Raw genomic sequence first — 21,867 nt, 5'->3', positions numbered from 1 at the left:
GGATACTGTTTTAACAAAAGCTTACATAACCCGAAAACCATTATCTTATCGTGTCCACCAACGAATTTCCACGACCAAACTTGCAACATAACTGGACTTGACTGTTATTTGTTACAAATTGTTTCCTTAGGCTCGTAACCTATCCAACAAATTATTAGTGATTAATTATTAGTTTTCCATTGATTGGTTAATTGAAATATAGAACAACAGAACTAGTACGCCTCTGGTGACGGAATAAATGGATGTCGTTCGATCGAAACATGCAATTTCGATGAATTTGTAACAATTGTGCAACAGATTTTTATTCGATCCGAGAGAAGGCCAATGATGAAATTAAAATGTCTTTGTTTTACCCTAATTACATGCACGAACAGACTTACGCAAATTAGAACGACTCAATCGGAGCTTCTCACAATCAAATTCATTTAAAAAATATTCCAAATTCGTAAAATGTGAAGGCAACGACAATTATTATAATAATGTTCATTGTGCACAATTTCAATTGTCAGATGTTGTAATTTACTGTTTTATGTACGAAAACCATTGAAAATTCGACACACTTCAGGTCGCTTTGAAGAAACCACTTGATTGACCAAATACGAATAACGTGTTGGTAATCAGCTCATAACAGAAGTAATGGCCACATTGAGTACATATCTCGTAACTGTTATATTTTTTATTGCGCTTCATTTAACACAGGAAAATGATTAGCGATAGCTGATCAATTACCAGAGACGCTTAGGCTCGGCTAAAAAGTTTCGTGTTAACTGACGGGATTTTACGACGATTAAAATTAATTCATTTTCTTACCAGATGCTTTTATTTGATTCCAATTTCAGATAACCAAAAGCAAACTTCTATTGAGTTTGTACTGAAAACCTGACTTGGAATCAGTCAGTAAATTGAAATTTTCGGATTCGCGGGAAGTTAAAAGACGAAAGTGTCAACGATTGTTAACATCCGGCCAATTATGTAATGAATACGATGGAAATCACAAGAAAAGCCATCAAACCGAAAGAAATAAGAGGAAAGTTGATGTTCCGGAACAATGGACAAAACTCATTGCATCCTCAGACGTTCAAAGTTGTGCAAATTCCATAAAAACGATTGGTGTCAATTCCTAATCCCATCTAAAAAAGTCATGAATATAAAATTATTATGTTTACCTCGTTTTCTTACTTTCCCACGTGTTTGAATTTAATCCAGAGACATTTATTTTCAGTTTCTTTTTAGCAACGGCACTATTTCCTCAGCCAAACGGTACCCACAAGTTTTCTTCCGTTTATGTAAAGGAACACAATAAAACCTCGTTTTTCTGGACTCATCCGCTTGACACAGAAGAGTATAATTATGCGTGCTTTTCCGAATGGATTTTTCTGATTTATGTGAGAACATCAATGATATTGTAAAAACTAATCCAGTAAACGTTAAAAGGATAAACACAGGTCATCCAAGCAGACGACGACATGCCTAGACAGGCATGTAATAGCAACCATAACGTTATAGCATGTAATTAGTCTAAATAATTACACACATATACACCACAATCTAATATCTTTAATACCTGGGTATTTATCTGGATTTTGCACCAACAATAACATACCATTTAGCGGGATACAAAAGATCAACAGTTATGTATTCAATTTAATTTTTGTGACTTACAGGTGAGTACCAGTTGAACGAACTACGGGGGTGTTGCAAAGGACAATTACCTGAAAAGAATAAAAAAAAATTAGTCAAGATTCACTTATACGTTCTGACATTTAACTTTTATCACATTTAAATTTCATATTGCGTCACGAGACGGATTTAATAGCGGATCGAATTTTCTTTTCACGAGATGTGTAATATATAAGTTTTTGTCATAGTGGGCGTACTTTCAATACAAAGCTTAAGGGTAATAATATCATGACATTTTACATTATGTCTCATTTACATACCATTCTCTAAAATGCAGTGCGTGCTTTTGATAAGTTCTGCTTCATTAGATGTCGAGCACCTTGACTGACTTCAGCTATTGTTGCATTGCATAGATATTTCACATTAATTTACATCGAATCTGACGTGATTGCTTTTGCAGAGTATTAATTAATGTTAAGTCTGCACCCAATTACTAGAACCGATGAATGGAAGCTTTCAGGACTAATCAAAAAGTTACTCCTTTCGCTAGGTTGCATAACACAGTAGAATTTATAACAATCACGTAAAAGCACACAAAGACAACTCGTGCATGGAATGAATTAAGACATTAAGTAGAGTGGCAAGCGATTGATATTGATAATGACACAGTTCAAACTCACCTAATAGTGACCAGTCATAACTTGTCACAGTGTCAGTGTTGAACAAAATTCCTGTCATGTCATGGTCCACCATGTCACAATAAGATTACACAACGCAATATTCATACTATCGATGACTTTGGATAAGTCTTATCCACCCACTCACACGGGAATAAAACATGTGTCCATAAATTGAATTATTGTATATAGGTCGGTTATTGCATGTTTTTATTACTACTGAATGTTTGAGAGGAGCTGTATATGGAAATGTACCAAAGGAGATCATATTTGGCGTCATGAACATGTGCCAACTGTTGCTGCAAATTTCTGTTTTATTTACAGTTTTGTTTACAAACGTAATGAAACGAGACAAACTAACAATTATTGCAGAAACATTGGTTTCTTAACAAAACTTTAGTTTTTGCGGAGAAGGAAATAAGCCAAACCAGATCGAATGCGAGAAACATAATTAGAAAGATCTGTTTTACATTTTTCACATCTCAAAAAAGGAACAATAATCGGATCGTGCAGGTTTTGGTTTTTCGACGCTTGTTGGATTTTGCAAGGCCCCGGAATCTCGTACTTTGTGTTTTACGATTTACTGCTTATTTTTCTAGTTGTTGAGAAATTCTTGCGACATTGTTAAGAAATAGTTTTCTATAAATACTACAAACAGAATTCCAAGATATTTTCCATACATTTTGACTTCCTTTTGCACATTGTTAATATTCCCCGGATTCACCGGTTTTTTTTGGATTGTTCAGTCATTTTTAAACTGAACAAATTCTTACAAATAAATAGTCTCTAGATCCTTTGAGTTCTTAAGAATATCCATTTTCCAAAAAGTATTCTGATTTCCAGAATCTCTGGATGCTTTGAATTCTTTACAATACCAAAATGCCCACAGAGCAGACAAAAATCTAATTTGTTTTTCCTAATCGCTCAAAATTTGGTGAAAGCTTAAAAGTCTTGAACTTCTCGATTGTTTCCAAGATCACTACTTTCAGGGTCAGTTGCTCAATCAACCAGCCAGACGAAGATCTAATTTAGGCCTAAATTAAATCTGCTTTAATTTAAGCAAACCAGTTAAACCAACAGCTTGAGCTGACGATGAGCATGTTAAGCTTACATTAAACTTACACCTCCCAAAACTTTACTTAAAATTCCTAAAATATTGCACAAAACGTAAATCCACAGGTTTTATAATCAGTTTCACTCTTTTTCACAATTAATTTAGTAATTAACTATTGAAAAGCAAATAGCTTTACAATTTGTTTCGCCATCTTACAAAACAACGGTTTTTCACTTTTAAAATTTTATGACTTGTTAATGACAACTACTAGTCGTGGGTACTGAAGATCGAACACCGTTATCTTGAAAATATTTACAACTTCGAAAGAACGTATATTTTGGATATAAAATATTATCTATAAAATACGATGTTTCATAAATTTCTTGTGACATTGTCGTAAGTTCCAAATTTCGGCAAAACTGGATTCCAACAAAGGATTACACCGGCTAAGCTCACAAAGAAGAATCGAGCGGTGCCAAAAACTGCATTCTTCACCGAAAAACTGCGTTGTACATTAAAATGATTTATTGTCTTTAGCGTATTGCTTTTCCTAATTGCTTTTGCTAAGAACTGCCATTATGGTGGCTCTAGACTAATATAGACTTGAAAAACAAAACCAAAGTCCGTAATATGTGCATTTCTGTGCTCCAGCAGCTACCTGAAGAGATGACTCACTACATAACAACACATCTGTCGTTTTGTTCTTACTTTCAACGGGAACTCTAAAATACCACAGACATAGCGTCATTTTGGCTTATCTCATGCTTCGATCTTGTTTTTACATCTAAATCTGCTATATAAGATGTGATTTACACCGGAGCTAAGACATTTGTAGCACATTACGTAAAAGCTCCCTTTAAATTGTGAAATTACTTTCATTTAACTTTGACTTTTCGAAAACAGGGCTGCGATAAAAGATCAATTTACGATACAGTTTCGACTGATGATAATGATAGGGTTTTACACGGAAACTGTTATTTAGAGTAGGTGTCAGAATTTTAACCTTAGCCGTTTCATGGTTAGAACAATTTCAGTTTTCTGTAATTACATGTTATATTTTAGCGATTAAATTAATTACATGTTGAAAGAACGATAAGGCACCTACAGCGCAAACTGAACAATATGAACAATCGGACCTTTGAAAGGTTAATCTGTCAATTAAAGTGATAAAATAATATCCCTCTGTGTACAGTTGGTGGCGATCAAAATGAGTCGATAAATATTAGATAACAAAACGTCACGATTCTCATCGGTCGAAAGGAAATGAACTGTAGGAACGTTGACATTTTGACCGATTGTGGAATTCTCGCTGAATTCTTGTCCAATTAAAATTTGTCGTTCTGGAACTAAATCGCTGTTTTTCAGGATAACGTTATCGTTGCCACTATAATTCATAAAGTCTATTAATTTTTTTTCATCACTTTTCGGTTTATCTGATCAGAGATCGTCGTCTTATTCAAATATCAAGGCTTCAAGTTTCGATTTCAGGCGTATTATTATTTATATTTCTAATAAGACGAGTTAATTTTTTTCTGTGTCACAAACAGGTATCATGGCGTTTACATAACTTTCGAAAGTGTGCCATAACTAACAATAGATACAGGTACATTTTTAATAATAAGATTTATTGAAAGTGAAGTTTAATCGTAAGCGTCATATAATAACATTAAATAAAAATGTATAATAACATCATAAAACACCAACTTCTTCCTGAATTATTCATGGCGGAATTCTAATGGTCAATATGAGCTTGACATTAACAGAAATTCTGCAGAAAGTGATAAGGACTAGATGGTTAAATTATCATAATCTTGACGAGATCGCGAATAAATTTTCATTACCGAATTTAATCGGATGTTTATATCGAGGAAAAGACAAAATTTGGTCCATCAGTAAACGTAATCAAGAGATTATTAGCCTTTTACCAACATTCACTTCAGTGGACATGCACTAATCAAAAGAGGAATAAACTTAACAGTCCGTAATTAAACCGTCAGTTTTACAAGACGTAACTTCTCAAAATAGTCATTCTTTCGAAACCCATGTGGGTAGAACTGATTCCAAAGTAACCACTTGAGATTAGAAATAATAATAATTTAGTACACCCACTTAATTATAATCAAATTACGAGGTTATGTCTTACTAGTTATTTCAGAGAACCGAATTGAATTTGTACAACATAATTGCAGCAAAGCATTACGAAAATTATATCCATTTTAATAACGGAAATAATCGTCTGCAGAAAAAGTACATCCGTGTCTACTTTGTCATTATCCCGCTGCCTTGGCGCTTCTTAATAAACTTTTCCTAAGTAAACGTAGCAATTTCAGCTCCCATTACACCTAAAACCTCCCCGTTTTTGCTGGGAGCGTAAAATGGCATTTAATTGGTGCATTATTACATCGGCCAGAACGGCTACCAGGGTTGGTAATTGAAATCGGAACGAATAAAACGAAGATGAAACAATTTCCTGCCACGTTCTAGTTGTGTGCAAAAATCCGGCGAAGAGCTTTTATAGTGAAAGGTTGAAGAATTAGGTGCAAATGGCAAAATGCATTATATCCTTTCCCATAAACTTGCACCGCGATCAATTAGCGAAGTCGTGCAGGAATGCAGCGGAAGTACGAACAACAAAGCCCTCAACGGAAGTCCATATGTATGCAGAAGGCACGCCGAGCAACTGTTTCGTCTTTGCTGTTCGCCCATTAATTTCACTCTGATCGATTTACATCGTTATTTTCCCAGGAAAAGTAAGGAAATTTTTTATGGTTCATTATGAGCCGTTTTTATTGTTCAGACTTCCTTTGGCCGAAATATGTGCCACTGGAACGATGGAAGTGTGTCGAGACTAAGACAATACCTCTGATTATCGTTGGGTATGATCGTGTTTTTTCCTTTTTCCCGGGCATGTGTGTGTAATTTCGACATGTGAAAAAGTTCATCAAGGCACCAATTAGTTTTTCTGGAAATTTCTGTGGTTGCTTGAAAGTGTGCCGCCACCAATAACAGTGGTTGCGTAAGAAGGGTTCAACACTGTCACCGTTTAAAACGATACAAAGAACATAAACATCGTTGTTACAAAACCTCCACCTACTCATGTTATACAACCAGGATTTATTGTCAAGAACAGTGGGATAGGTTCCATGTTTTTGCGACAGCCAAAATCAACACTATATCTTCATTAAAACAAGAACTTAACCAGTAGCCTAACTGTATTTGCCTATAAATTACGGAATCAAAGCGGAAAGTATCCAGAGGTGTGGCCCCTAGTGAATCATCTTTTTTTAATATTTATTCGAGTGTGTGGTGTCATCAACCATCTCACAAGGTTAACAAATCATTAGCACCGCTGGAAAGAATTTCCCTGTGACAAACCACAAACTTATATGGTAACCAGAAATTTCTCAATGACAATATTCCGGCTTTTTTGCGGTTTCTGTGGTAATTTGCTGAGCTAAATCAACAGTTTATTTGGCGCGGATAAACCGTTTTTCATGAGCCATTAACAGCGTTAACCACATCTCGAGGAAAAGTCGCGATTCATTTACTAATATTTGCATATTCTGCATATCCTGTTGGAATGGTTTTATACGGAGGAACGTGCGATGAAATGATTTTTACATCAGCTCGCTTGTTGGTGGCCACAACAAACATGCGGTTGACTTCTTGTAGTAATTGGTGCACGCTTGTAAATACTGGTGCCGTCTTCCTCGCTTTTAAACACGTGTAAGCATACCGTCAAAATAAACACAAGAAATTCTTGTCCACTGTCCAGACGACCCAGTACGACGCTAATGATTTAACAAATCAAAAATGCCCTAAATAAACATTGCATCAGAGATTCTTATCTTTTAATTTAGTACCATGTCGAAAACAATTTCCAAAAGTTGATCCAATTAACTTTGAACAATAAGCTATTGTTCGTTACATGTTTGTTTTAAATTGCATTTTTAATTAAAGCAGAGATAATTGTGTATGGTTTGAGGAAATTTATAAAACTTTTCAAGTCCCATCGCACGTAAAAACTTCACGACTCAATTTATGGTACTACAGCAACTTGCGTCAGTCTTTGCATAAAGCCATAAAATCAACGAGTGGTATTGACAGTTCATTCAGCCATTCAAATTCTTGTTTCTCTAATTTAAATTTAATAAAGACTTTTGTCCTTAACGGATTCAAGTACTTTGCCCCCACTCGTTGAAAACCTGTATCTGAAAAAATTAATTTTCTCAAGGAAGATGCTTTGACCTCTTTATAGACTACAAGCTGTAAAGTTGCTGATGATCTTTTGAATAGGCAATAATCATTTCAATATCCGTAACACATGTATCCTGCTACCTGAACGTATTAGCTTTAGCAAAAGTTGTAAATTTGAATTGAAGCTCCAAGAATCAAAGAGGAACAGCCAATGGCACGTAAAATTATACATAATGGCTTGAGGAAGATCACAGACAAATATTAATGAGACAGCGGTAATCGAACTGTGTTACCTACGGCAATGGAACAAAATCGTGGTTTATGTATAGATATAACCACTTTGATATTGCCAATGGAGAAGTTATTGTTGTCAATTTTTAACAGACTTTTTCCAAATAAATTATTTCCTTCTATGGAAGTGCTTAATTAATTTGGCTCATTTCACACTTTCATTTCCTTCCAGGAGCGACTTGGTTTCTATTTCTAATCGTCAAACTTCTCCCGAATCAGCTTATTAATTCTTTACCATAAGTAACTCAATCCGTGCCGTTTTGTGGTGTGGTTTTACCGGCAATATATCATAACAGGATAAGGAATTCTACCTGGCCGGCCCTCGTGTCCTCTTCATTGTTTAAATTAAACCAAATCCAGAATTAATGCCTCCACGTTCTTTTAGAAAACTGTAATAAAAACCTTGCTGTGAGGTTTCCGCTTATTTGCAGAAATTGCAGTTTAAAAATGGTAATGCCACTTCTGCAACATACCTGACACAATTTATCTAATCGAACTTCAGTTAATAACAACATTTAATTTTATACTTCCCCACAAGTATAACTTAAACTAACTGACTCGGTTAAGTATTTGCAACAAATTGTTGATTACCGCCGCAGGAAACCCGAGCTTCCAACTTTACAGGAAATCATCTAGAAAACATTTGTTTGCACTGAAATTCATTATTGCAGTAACTCGTCGATGATATTTATGTTATAACGTTACCTACATATTAGACATTCTTGTCTATGAGAATAAATGCTCTAAATCCCAGTTGATCTATGAACACGGATCAGCTAAAACCAGCTGCTTTTTCTTGCAATCAATTGCCACTAATTTATTATTTAACGATTTCTTGACTGACTTTGAATTGCTGTTCTTTTTTCCCAGATGCAGATTACATCAATTGAATGGGTTCGACATTCTTGGGGCGCCTCGCGTGCTTTTTTTTAATCCGTAAACCTACTTTTCCGCAGTGGTGGAAATTACCAGCAGCATCCGGGAATTTGAAAGGAAGCGTTCTGTTTGCTATCGTTCAAATTCTTGATTCTTGTGTCTCCTTTTGCTGATAGCCGCTGGTGGTTTGAAGACATTGTTGTAAGAGAAACGCCTCGTGTGCGAGACCTACAAAATGACAGCAGAGCTCTTCAAACGCGTGAGATTAACGGTACCACCTGAGAACTGTTGCACATCCTCATCGCACATGCTCATTTATTAATAAATGCGTTCAGATTGCCGGAACTCGTCGCCAGACGGCGTATATCGTATTCTTCGTTATTGATGCCTCATATGCATGACTTTGTGGTAAACGATAACGCCATTAATAAACGGTAACATGATGGCCTCAAACAATATAACAGTATACGATTTTCGCGCCTCACCCATCATCGGAGTCCCCAGAAAAATCAGGACGTGGCTCATATTCCCGCATACATCATTAGAGATTTGTGCTGGTTGTCTAACAGTAAAGTGCCTGAAAGGAACCGTGTGGCATAAATATTTATACAGCTTGAATAATAAAGGAAAAATAGTCAGTAGGTTTGTCTCGTTAATGGTCGTTTACAGCTACGCTTCTTCATGAACAAGAATCAGAAGCTAATGTCAGTATCAACACGTTCATAGAAATGAAAAGATGTAAATTACTGGCGCTCACAAATTTGTTTGCTTTCCCAGGCTTTGGCGCTATTGAAAACCAAGCCAGTGTTTTTATTTTTGCCGGGTAAAAACTCGCTCGTTAAAGCCTCTATAAATAAAGCAATCCTCGTATAGATCTTAGACAAGAACCAAGTGCTATTCTAGCGAATGTTTGTCCTTGACATTTACTGACCGGCGCCAAGATGTCCGTGCATCGATGTCTTCGGAACGTCCACACTTCGCTCAAGAATCGAAGAACGCAGACGGTCGCATCGCATCTTTACGTAATGAAGGGTCCATGTTTACAGAAATGGCTTTCCCAGACCCGTATCGAACACAGAACGAGATTTATAACGAGCTTTCGAACCATCCAGTTTCGTACGCTTCATAAACACCAACCAAGGTCTTGGGATGATGTGCGGCGCCTTCGCGCTTCTTGGAAAACTTGAAATTTATGAGATGGTGCTCCGCTGTTATTATTACCGCAAATGATGTTGAAAAGACAGTATCTCATAAAGCGCACAGAAACATTGCCAGCTGCTATAATTAAGCAAAGGACTCAGTTTCCAGCTTTTATCGGCGTAATTTCGTAAAAATTTTAACTTTCTTTTCCCAAAAAAGTTAATGGACGTTAAGTGCTCTCATTTAAAGTAAAAACGTCACGCCATTCAGATTACACACGAGATTTAATCATTTTATTGTTTTTTCCACCAAGGTAACAATGTCAAGGCTCCATCGAATTCTCTTAAATGTTTCCTTTATCCTAATTACCCAACTTTCCTAGATCACATCCTATCGTTAATGAAAGCGTTTTCCGCCCAATAAAGAGTCATTAAAGTGGCACTTTTGCAATGAGATCACCACCGAAAAAGTCTTTCAGGTCAACACCGATTTATCATTTGATCTTAGAAAATGGTTCAAATCTCTTATTCTATTACATTACGTGGTCTATAGATGTATCGATCAAACTGATGGACGTGCGTTAGTTTACATTTTCCATTAGTAATATATGGGCGTACTCTTTTGGTTTGAGTTTAACCACGTATCCTGTTACAAGAATGGCAGATAAATCAATTTAATAAATTCAGACCCTATAATCTACCTACCTATAATCAGACGCGATTATTTTTGATAAAACAATAGTTCATTACTCTTAACGGAACTAAATGCACGAGAATTTATATCCTAAAGCTTTACAAGCGCCGATGATGATTTGTTTGTACTCACATTAGTGGCCAATTTTCAATGACGTGCAACTCACCTGAAAAAAGAAACAAATTGTTAAATTACCGTTGAAGAAATCGGAAGCCACGAGAAGAAATTTTGTTTAATTGCTTCCTTCGAACTGCTTCAAAATTCAAATGACCATAAAAGTGGAAAACAGGAAACGTGGAAATCGTTTTATGTGGCGCAAAGAATTCAGATCAAACCAATAAATCATCTTCGCGCACATTTTTCTCCAAAGTAAGGTTTCGGAGTTTCGCAATTTATGGCTAGTGAACTTTTGCTGAATCTCCTGCATGCAACATGCCAATTACTGCATTAAAAATCAAGAATTGTGAAACACAAACAAGACTGACGTTTGCCTATTTTGACATGAAATTTGCTGCGTTTTTAGCTTTGTGTCAAAAACTTAACATCTGGAGGAATCCGGAGCCATGAAGTGGACCATTACAAAGCTCAAAAAACTTCATTTCGTAATATCTCATCTCTGTGACTATTACACCGCCAAGTAGCGATTAAAATCACATCAAAAGCAGCTGAACGGTTTTCACAGACGTCTTACATTTTGTTCCAGACGTTTATCGAGGTGTCAGGTATAGAAAGAGTGCAATAATCAATGGTATTCAATTACAGATTCAATTTCATCTGTAACTACTACAGATTCCAGTGTGAATAAAAATCTGTTAACAATGTTAAGTGGTGTTCAGGAGCGCCGCCCTCACACGTCACATAAAAGTAAAATATCGGCCATGTTATCTACCGCAGTTATAGCCAAAAATCTCATTGCTGTAAATCTAATCCAACGAGGCATTGTTTTTTAATTAAGCATGAAGCATTGTTTTGGAGGTTTTGAATGAGTCACAATAATAAAAACATCTCCAGTAATGTAATTGCGAGTATAAATTGTGTTCCAATTTAAGGTGTGAATTTTTGCATCGTCTTCCTACGTGGAGTACGTGGGCACCCTCTCGACCACCACCCTATTTCATTGTTTAAAAGCGAAACTCGCCGACAGTATAATCAATCATACCGTGCAAATTACTACTTTGTTTAATTTATTTATCAACACCTGAGAGTCATTTGCGGATGATTTAAGGATAGTCTACAAATAAAGTGAACGTGCTCTCATCGTTGCGTAAATCACAAGGTGTAACAATTCGCGAAAGAATCGCACGCGGGCCCTATTCAGATTTTACGATTTATTACAACAAATGCAAGAAAAAGTTGCGGGTGGAACGGCATAAGCAATTTATTTTCTTTATTACCGTTCCTTAATGGGCAACAGAGATTAAAAAAACTATTAAAAAGGCGCGCTCGTAAATTTTCTGATTCATGAGCGACGTGCCAAAAAGAACTCAGTTGAAGCTGCCTTAAAAAGGATTTGCATGTTGCGTAAATTATTCTTCAAGTCCATTGACCATCTGCCAAGTTTCCGCGGCTTGGCCAAATCTGCCAAAACTTGGATCGCTCGAAAAAGAGCTAAATTCCACGAGTTCACTATCCCCGCTCGGTTTTCTTTTAGAAGAATCGCGATCTGAACCGTGACATTCTTCTCAATACATACATTACACATTCAATTTTCCGTTTCAATAGTCAAATCAGGCGGTTCCATTGTGATGTAAATATATTTATAATCTGGTCATCGAATTACGCAACTTTGATGATCCGGACTCAAAGAAAAACTCGCCATAACAAATTCGTCCATTGGCAAAACGAAGGGTATGTATTATGGGCCGTTATCATGGTTGCGATCCAAGGTTATAGTGGGCCTGAAGCTTGCAAAAACGACCAACGACGAGATAGAAGAACATCTCTTATTACAATGACTTGCAGGTATCGCATGTACGAGGGTAGGTTGGCGTAGACGACAGAAACATCTAAAAGTAAATCTTGCGCAAAAAAGCACGTCTTTGTTCTGGAATCAGCAGAATGGGTCACAAGTCAGTGGTGCTAACGACGAGATGCATAATTGATTTTCGAGGCCATCCACTTCTTGTTTGCCATCAAAAGTGCTGAACGTCTCCCAATTTTTTACCAAAGTCAAAGAACTCGGAAGGATCTTCACAGAAATAAAACTCATTACACAGAGTGCAATAAAATCAAGAACGAAAGTTCAAGGTTGATCCATACATTTCGTATTTGTATCGGTGTGCAAAAATGCGGTGAGGTTAGTACCGCGGTACTGCGAGTTGCTTGGATGAACTACAGTGTTGCCGGTTCGAGTAAAATCCCAATAGAGATCATATTTTTCCAGCCGCTAATTAAGAGGGTAATTAATGGCAGTGTTAAGGCTTTGAGGGCTTCCCGCTACAATAAATTTTCAACGCTGGAACATCTCAACTCCTGCTTTGGGTCGTTCTACAACGCGGACTGCGTAATTAACAATGTTAGTTAGCTGCGTGGACAGGAAATGCTGACTTGGAAATTTTTAGACCATTCGTGCGGAAGGACGACGCTTGTCATACTAAAGAATCGGATGAGCACTTGATGAATCAGTTAAGTCGTATTAAGAAGGAAAGCCGATTTATTGTCGTTAACAAACTTCGTCCGATAAGAGCAACACGCAAGAACAAAGGAAGGCGTTGTGAATGTTGATGGTTCTTGGTCTGGTAACTTGTCTTGAGATTCCAGAATGGGACAAAGCTCGCCTTGTATTTTTAGTTTCAGGCTTGCATGACGAGGCAGGTTATCCTGAATTTTGTTATGCAGAAGACCCTTTGTGTTCAACTTTCCAGTTTTCACACTTTTTTATCAAGAATTTATTATCTGTCCAGTCAACTCACACTTCTATTTATGCGTATTTGAATTAATTTAAATGCAATTATTCCGCGAAAGGAATGTAGCAAATCGCGGTTTTTTGTAGAAGCAATGATTTATTTCCTCAGTCAAATTCTACCGGCAAATCCATTGATTTCATTGTACGTTTTGATCTAATTAAAATTATGCAATTGCACCCATGGCTCAATACTGATTAAAAGAGAATGACATGCAATTACAAGACAAGCCTATTAATAATTACAATCGCAAAGGCCTTCATTAGCATTGTCGGAGGTGTCTTATTTTATGTTACATTTAATGACAGTCATTGCAGAGTGCTCAGTTGCTTCCTGAACTATTAGACCAACTATTGAATTTCGATTGTGCGTCCTTATCGGTGATGGTTAATCGAGTAGGTTGCCCCACCCATTAAAAAAACCAACGGGTGCTTCTTACCAATTCCACCCTTTGTTTTCGAATTTGACTTTCAAATCCGGGGCTGACAAGTGTCGAGTTTTGATTGGTGACATAAATCACGTGAGTTTAATAGCACCACAGTTGTTCTTGTCATGATTCGAAGAAATTCACGGATTTGGCAACCATCCGGAAATTTTACTGAATAAAAAGCATTAGCTATTCAGGTCTTACTTTTACTCTTGTGGACTTGTATTGAGTTTTAATTAGTCGTGGAACATCTGGCAGGTTTTCTCTATTGTGGTTCGGTTGACAGTTACAAATGGTTACCTTGTCAGATTTTGGCGGAAAACCAGACAATGTGCTAACGGGAAAAGTTGAAGATTTACGATATCCTTTGCAAGAGGAGCAGGTAGGAAGATTACCTAATGGGAGGTCAAGGATGATGCCAAAGTTCCATCACCCAATTAACTAATTCAACGATAATAATTACAACCAATAATGTAATGCGCATAAAAAGAAAGTTATCCTGACTGCGTGGTTTACTGTTCGATTAGTCATTGTCCTGACTAATGGTCTCTACCTACCAGAGTTCTTATCAAATAATTGGCAAGCAAGGTCTCACAATTAATTAGAAAATCCGAAAATGGCGAAAGCTGACAATATCTTGAAAAAACACGAATCTTCGTAATTGGTGGAAAATAAGCGTTGTGACCTTTATCTGTTAATGCCCGTTAATTTCATTTTAATACGATAAAGGTCGCCGCCAAAACTTGCGAAATTGCAGCGTATGACAATAACTTTCGTATTTTGATTTACGATAAGGTGAAAATTGTTTTGCTGGAAATAATTTCGCGGATTAAAAAGAGAATTTCACTGCTGATGTATGCCCTTTATCCTTGATTGATATCTGAAGAAAGTTGATCTCATCTCGTTTCAATTAAGCTTTGGGCCGTTTTTGCATGCAATAAAAATCCTTGGAAATTACTGCTGAATGCAAATGCACGAAATTGTAGCGATTTAAATGACTCCGTTATGAAACGCAATGATTTATCCGTTAAAAGTTGCATTATTTATCCTTCAATATACGGAAAGAAAAAATATGAACACACGCCCCGTTCCTCGCTTTCGTTTGACTTTCAAGAAGTTAATTTTGTAGACCTTACGGCAAATATAAATTCAATTAACTCGAAAAAGATTAAAATCGTCAGGTGCTCGCTGGAATTCCTCGGTGCGCGCTCTTTGCTATTTGAAGAATTTTTACAGGTCAAGGCGACGACATTGATTTTGGTCCCACAAAAACAAATTCTGGAACATCCAAAAAGATTTATACCGCGCCTGATTTGCATTTATCGTTCATTTCCAACATTGGCGAAATTTTCAAAGACCCATTAGCCTGAATTCTAACAATAATTAAACGCGTGATGGAAGTCCAGAACCGTTACGACTCAAATTAAAATGGGGCTAGATCGAAAGTATAGGCTCATTGTGAAGGAGGATGTTCGATCAATTAACGCCATGTTAAGGGGCATCTAGATAATAGATATTATAAGATCATGTGAGAAGTTTAAGGTCTGCAAGGTCACGATGTTGGCACGAACAAAAAACTGTTATCTGGAGTCTTTCAGATCGGACCTAGATAAAATACAAAAGCGACTAATTTAATTTGGTCATGTAACGTATCACGGTTTTACTTTGTTAAACTTGCTCGGAATTGTCAACAAAAGTGAAATCTCCTTTATGTAACAAAATGAAAATGACGTATTTAAGGCACTGAGATGTAACATTTTGCTAATTGTGGAAATGGAACTATAGAGCTTCAGAAATTAGGTCTTGTTAACACAATGCAAGTTTGCAGTATCACGTTTTGTGCTTTGTCAAAGCTTCCTCAGAACTGTTAACAAAAGTGAAACCTTTGTATACTCACGTAATTGGTAATATAAATCGTCCTACTCTCATTTGCGTTCCACGTTTCCGAGAAAACTCATTATTGACTAGGTGTTATTTTCCAAAGACCGTAAAATTTTGGGCGATGGCCTGTGACAAACATCGAATGTGGTGCACATTTGTCGCGACCTCGAAAAGCAGTGTTAGAACGACCTCAAAACAAGCATTTTCCTTTTATTTCTTATGTAATGAAAATTCTATAAAATACAGAACTTAATGTTCATTTCAACCCGATAATGTGAACAGTTGCGTAACTAGTTACATATGTTAATCAGCACATTCTACTTAGTGTAAAATCTTGTAAGGTCATCAAAACATTTCCACTTCCTTTGTTTTTTCTGCTAAAACTTGTAGAAAAGCGCCCACTTTTGCCCGGTATTTCTAAAGAAAATTAATCTTAAATCACGGAATATAATAGAATCTTTTGTTAGCAGACGTGGTGGGTGTCAAAGGTGTGCAAGTGGTTTGATATTAAAACTCGTACTTGTTTAATTTTATTAAGTTTATTTCGAGCTGGCGTAGGGGTGTAATGTTGATTCTTCCCACGACCTGGTTCAGGGAGTGTAGAACGCATAAAGACGCTCACGAGAGTTTATTAATTTGAAGAGCGGACCCGCAGATAATAAACCCTGTTAACCCATGCCCCCTTTATTTCAACGACATCATAATCATTGCGTTGATTTCGATTAACCAACAACTATAGAAAGACCTCAAAGCAAATCTAATTGCGTTCGGACTAAACGCTTTCATCGGTCTTTTATGTTTCTGAAATTGGTTTCGACGAGTAGAGGAAGTTTCCATTTTCCGCACCCACAGCAAAGCCAATCTTCCGCGTCGTTCAAGTTTAACAACCTTAACTTTTCACAACAATGATTCTTTCATTCGAATCATCTAATTACGTATCACCTCTTTTTGTTTCGGAACAATAATCATGACTGCAGGTGGTTTCTCTTTTAAAATATCATCGCTGCGTTCATTAACGGTCGCTAATAAACTTAACGGTGTCAAAAATTCTCTGCACACGTCGTTCCATGCAAATTTCGGCCATAAAGCTGGGTGTATCGGGCAAAGTGGTTAATGACATGACGAAGATGCTCTATTTAACGGCACCGATAAATTACGTTTTAAAAGACAATAAAATGCTACCCGATCGCCAGTTTCAACATTCCTGCTAATACATAAACGTGGTTATCAGGTTGTCGTTGAACCCTTGCAGGAGTTTTTTGAACCCCTCGACACCTGCTTCGTGATCTTTGAATTAAAAACGCATCAAGGAAAAAAGGCGCGAACAAAAAACAATATGCAGGTTTCGTTTACAATCCACCGAACCTTGAAATTCATAGGAAAATTCTACTAAATTATGTCATCGTTAATCGACATGTTGGCAATTTAGCGAATCTTGTTGGCAGTAACCTCGACCTTAACTGTTGAGATCGTTGCCATTTGGGAAGAGCTGCAAGATTATAAAAATGTCCGAAGCTGATCCTAACCAAAACCGACGCGAAAATTTTAACGAGCCTTAATTAGCCGAGTCTAGACCCCAAGACAATTATTAATTTCCACTCGAAAATCTGTTCGGGCCAAACAATTTTTACAGTTAGAAGACACCATAGCTCAATAATTCTGCAGTAGGATGGCGATTTTATTTAAATCCGGCTACTGGTCATCCTCTTCTTCAGAAGGTCGCTTGTAATTAAAATATCTCAGTTGCATTTCACCAGTTGAATGGCCAGTAGCTGTTGAACCGGTTACGCCAACCGAATTGTCTATTCGGTTGCTTAGTGGTTGATCGCGTTATGGTGGCCAAGGTCTGTCCATATGATAAATTATACCGATTTTACATTTAAATAGATCCGTGTTACGTTTCATTATAACCTCGCGCAATTCTGGTTGCACAATTGCTATTTATTATGTATGTACAAGAAATGCACTGCCTTCGTTGAAAACTGTTTCACGGTGGATTTTGCAATTTAAATATGTGGATATGTGATCCAACAAATCATTAGCTAACGTTCGAACGATGCCACGGAGGTTGATGGAAGCGTTCAGCCGCCAGACAGGGAAAAAATTTTGACATTCACTTGGCGAGGTTGTGGAATTTTCTGAATAATCCCCAACTTGACTTAAATACAATTTGTCTTTATTATCCGATAAGGTGTGTAAAGATATATGCTACCAATTAAAATAACAAAGTAAATGTCACTACCGGTTAAACTAAAGCGCGAAACGTTTACGGTCTTTAATCGTCTCCATAAATTACTGACTTCTTTTCTTCAAAGTTCACCCGGGACACAATGAAAACCTTTCTAGGATCTAACACCGACTTGTTTTTATTGCAATATCCTTGGTCGTTACTCTCGAACAATGAGCTGAAACTTTTCACGTTCAGCTATACTAGATTCTGAAGAATCGTTTTGCTACAATTGATTAGGCTTTCAACTAAATAACCACGTTGGACTATAATTATTGCAAAAAATACATTCAAGTACTGCATGATTCTGCGATAACCACAGACTAGACCTATTAGTACATTTTATCTTTCCTAAGCTAGAAACACTGCTGGTGCCTGTGATAAAAGAAGATCATCATTTCAGAGCGGAAAATCGCAAATATTGTCTTCAATGCTAAAATACGCTTTTCCTCCCTTTCACTTAATGCCACGTTACGATTATAGCCACAATGAAAATTATGGAGTTCCATTTTAACAATTGGCATGTTTATTTAAAAAGTTACATTCCATTAGGTTTATCACGGCGATAAACAATGGCCTCCACAACGATATAATTGAAAAACCATTATTTTTGAACAATACAATTTTGTACTGGTGGGAATTCAGAATATAGAACTGATAAATGAATCGTTCTTTCACCACGATATCAAACCACTATCTTGAGAATAATAAACGCCCAAATATTTAATGTTGAGAGTGTTGAAAGGTGTGATCAAAAAAAACCTCCGTTATGTCTACCCATGTCACATTTACAGCCAACCGTTACGAACATTTCTGCAATTATTCAAAAGTTGGCAGTAGTAAATAAATAATAGTCACTTAATAATAAGTAGGTATAATCTTCGAACAGCTACTTACGAAATATAAATTGAAGTTTTCTTGGGTGCGGTCTCAATTACCGCAACTTTAGCAAAAGACAACGAGAATGCGAAAGAATTTCAAGTTTAGTATCGCACTTTCCTTTTCACAATGCAGGAAAAAGGAAGTGGTTAGAACCATTGCCCAACTATTTTCCTCCCATGATGGAAATCAAGATAGCTCTCAGTTTCGGCAGTCGCCAACTGTCACGTGAGAAAGTTCTTGTACTTTCGCACTTTGGCCACAATTTTTCATAGAATTATTACGGTTCAAATCACCAACTTGAAGAACGTGTTTTCATTTTTGTTGCTCATTGTGTAAAAAATGCGATTCACAGTTAGTAGCAAGTGTAGCTCTATAAAAGTTTGCAGGTAATTAATCGAGAGGTGTTGCGATATTGTCAGAGTTTCCATTCATCAACTGACACTTAAGACATTTTTCAGGATGTCTGTATATGGATGAAAACCATAATCACAACGTGAGGTCTTAGATAATCGCATTAGATAAGTTATAATTAATTAGATAAATCATTAATTTCATCGGACATCGCAAACCCCTTATTAACTGCTCGATTAACCCAAAATTAGACACAAATAGTAGCGCGAAATTAAATTAATGTAGTTGCAGTTTTTATAATTTGGTTAAAAACACACTGTATATGGACTAAGCGAAGCAAAAAATTTAAAAGAAAACGGACCCACAGTGGTGCTTGAAACTGTACGTCCAGTTTTAATTAATTATGCTAATGTCGTTCTAAGCGGTTTGTTCTTCCTTCAGTTGCGCAAGACAACGAAATTTGTCATAATTATAAAAAAACACGACTTGATGGTAGTCTTGTCCTCATTCTTGCACCTTATGCAATTGAAAATCGTAATTACACAGGAAACCATAACAAACCTATTTCGTGTACAATCATTCTCCGAAATTTCCATTTATCGTGCTCTGATTTTGCTCAAAATTCAACACGTGGACTGGATACGTTATTCTATCAACAATAAGTGAAAAACGGTATCTTGGGAATTGGGACGGATAAATTATGGTTATCTCATTGTCGTGAATGGAAAATATAATAAACATTCATTGATGCAACGAAAACATTTTGAAGTTTTGATACCAAAATCCCGGTGAGATCACACCAGTCAAGGTACCATTGTTCTACTTATCTGAGATTTATTTTAATTACGTGCACGTTCTTTTTTATTGTCTTCGTGCGTTGTTGTTATGCTCGTCGTGGCGACATTTATGCAAGGAAATTTATCTTCCAAAATTTTGGCTCTGTCCCATTTCAGTCGTTTGTTGTCGAGAAGTGCACGTTCATTGTTGTTGTTTTTCCGCGTTTTCTCACTTCGAGAAGATTTATGCAACAGTTGTGATTGCAAAGTATTTTGTCTGACAATGCATCACTGGAAGGTTACAACAATCATGACAGAGTTGCGGTTAGAGGATTTCGTCTTTTAAATTACTTTCAATTAGATGGAGGAAAATGCTTGAGAAAGCCCAATTTTATGGATAATTTTAACGGGTTTTGAGATGACTGTTAAAATCGTTTTGAACCCGAAACCAAGGACAATAGCGTGATTAACACAGTTTGAATTTAGTTCGAAAAATGCTCCTGGATGTAATCGCGTGGTGTAAATTGCACAAGAATATCAATTTGTCTTTGTCAAGCGTTGCAATGTTAGGGGAGAATGTTGTCTTACCCTTGAGAAGTGAAACCACATGTTGATCTAATGTTAAGCCACATGTTTTGTCAACAACGGGGTTCCTGACTATTTATACAAACAGTGCTATAAAGTGAATTTATCACCCCTTCTTAAGAGGCACGGTAAGTTGACAGTAAAGAAACACAAGAAAGCCAAGCTTTGATTCAGTAATCGGCGTGGTCAGAGTAATTAAATTTTATAATCAGTGTTGATAGTCGCATTGTGTTTGAGCAGAGTTTAATTAGCGAGATCTTACGAAATGAATCTCGGATTGTTTGATATACAGATAAATGACAATTTTTCTCTTGAATGGTCGATGAGAATTTACCCACATCAATTATGAAGTCTTACGCTATGTAAATTAGATGAATATTTTATTCCTGAAAAAGTGTGCAATTCTTCGTTTACTTAATCTTGGGTCAAGGTTGTATCATTTCCGGCAGAATCATCAACGCGTAAGAAATCCATTAACGCAAATTAAGTAATAGCAATTATTGTTAACATGTCCATTAATTTGCTAAATGTCAATATTTACGCCTGCATTTGTCTGCATCATCGTGATGGTCATTGATTCCTCCCAATTATAGACTTTGCATTTTTCAATCGCCAATTAGCAGCACATATTAAAACGAAGATGATGTAAAACAGCATTAATTAACGAATCGCCGAAATCGCGGAACAGGATTTACCGTTAAGTCTTTGTTGATGCGAGCGAAGAAGCTGACGTCGACCACGAAAAATCCACCGAAAATTTCGTATAAAACGAATAGAAATGCCCATAAACAAGTCAATCGTCTGATAACAGTATAAAAACGGTCCAGATGAACTGTCTCACCTGTGAAGACCGGTCGATTGCTGGCAGCAGCCGAAGAACTCGCACAGCAACAGCAACTACCTTCAGAAATAATCCTCGAGCACACAACCACAAATCTAGGATTCACAACTGACACTTTGCACACGTTTCGTCTTAGTTTTTTTAAGGGCACTAATGTTGCATCTTGCACTTCTGCTGCGCTCACACCGCAACAGCCGCAACGGACACTGCTTGACTAGGAGTTAAGTAAACCGACTAGTGCTGTTCTTCGCGATCGACCACTTGGAATACCACCGGTGCCCCACCATTTCCAGCGTGCTTTGTCACCTTCTTACCTGAGCATGTTGTCTGAGCGGCTACACTGCATGCCTTCTAAGTCTACCTGGTCTTGTTGCACACCCATACAAAATATGCGATGTTGGTCTCTGTTCAATTTCATGGTTTCTGAATTAAACAACGACGCGGTA

General features: G+C 36.8%; 2 protein-coding genes across 3 annotated transcripts in view; both read right to left on the bottom strand.

Moving 5' to 3' along the window:
• Shrm (shroom) overlaps positions 1-21,867 on the bottom strand; it is a 91,548-nt gene that overhangs the window by 37,748 nt on the left and 31,933 nt on the right. The gene's annotated exons all lie outside the window — the stretch shown is intronic.
• LOC148179823 (uncharacterized) lies at positions 1,663-21,839 on the bottom strand. The gene is made up of 5 exons (XM_088031438.1): positions 21,783-21,839; positions 21,683-21,748; positions 21,422-21,635; positions 10,681-10,714; positions 1,663-1,712 (listed from the first exon to the last, which is right to left on the bottom strand). The coding sequence occupies exons 1-5, from the start codon at positions 21,837-21,839 to the stop codon at positions 1,709-1,711; spliced, it is 375 nt and encodes a 124-aa protein (XP_087887564.1). The 3' UTR covers positions 1,663-1,708.

Source organism: Gnatocerus cornutus, chromosome 2 (genome assembly GCF_029298725.1).
Source record: "Gnatocerus cornutus isolate USDA-ARS CGAHR chromosome 2, icGnaCorn1.1, whole genome shotgun sequence".
Classification (NCBI taxonomy): Eukaryota; Metazoa; Arthropoda; class Insecta; order Coleoptera; family Tenebrionidae; genus Gnatocerus; species Gnatocerus cornutus.
This window is presented reverse-complemented; position numbering and strand designations above follow the sequence as displayed.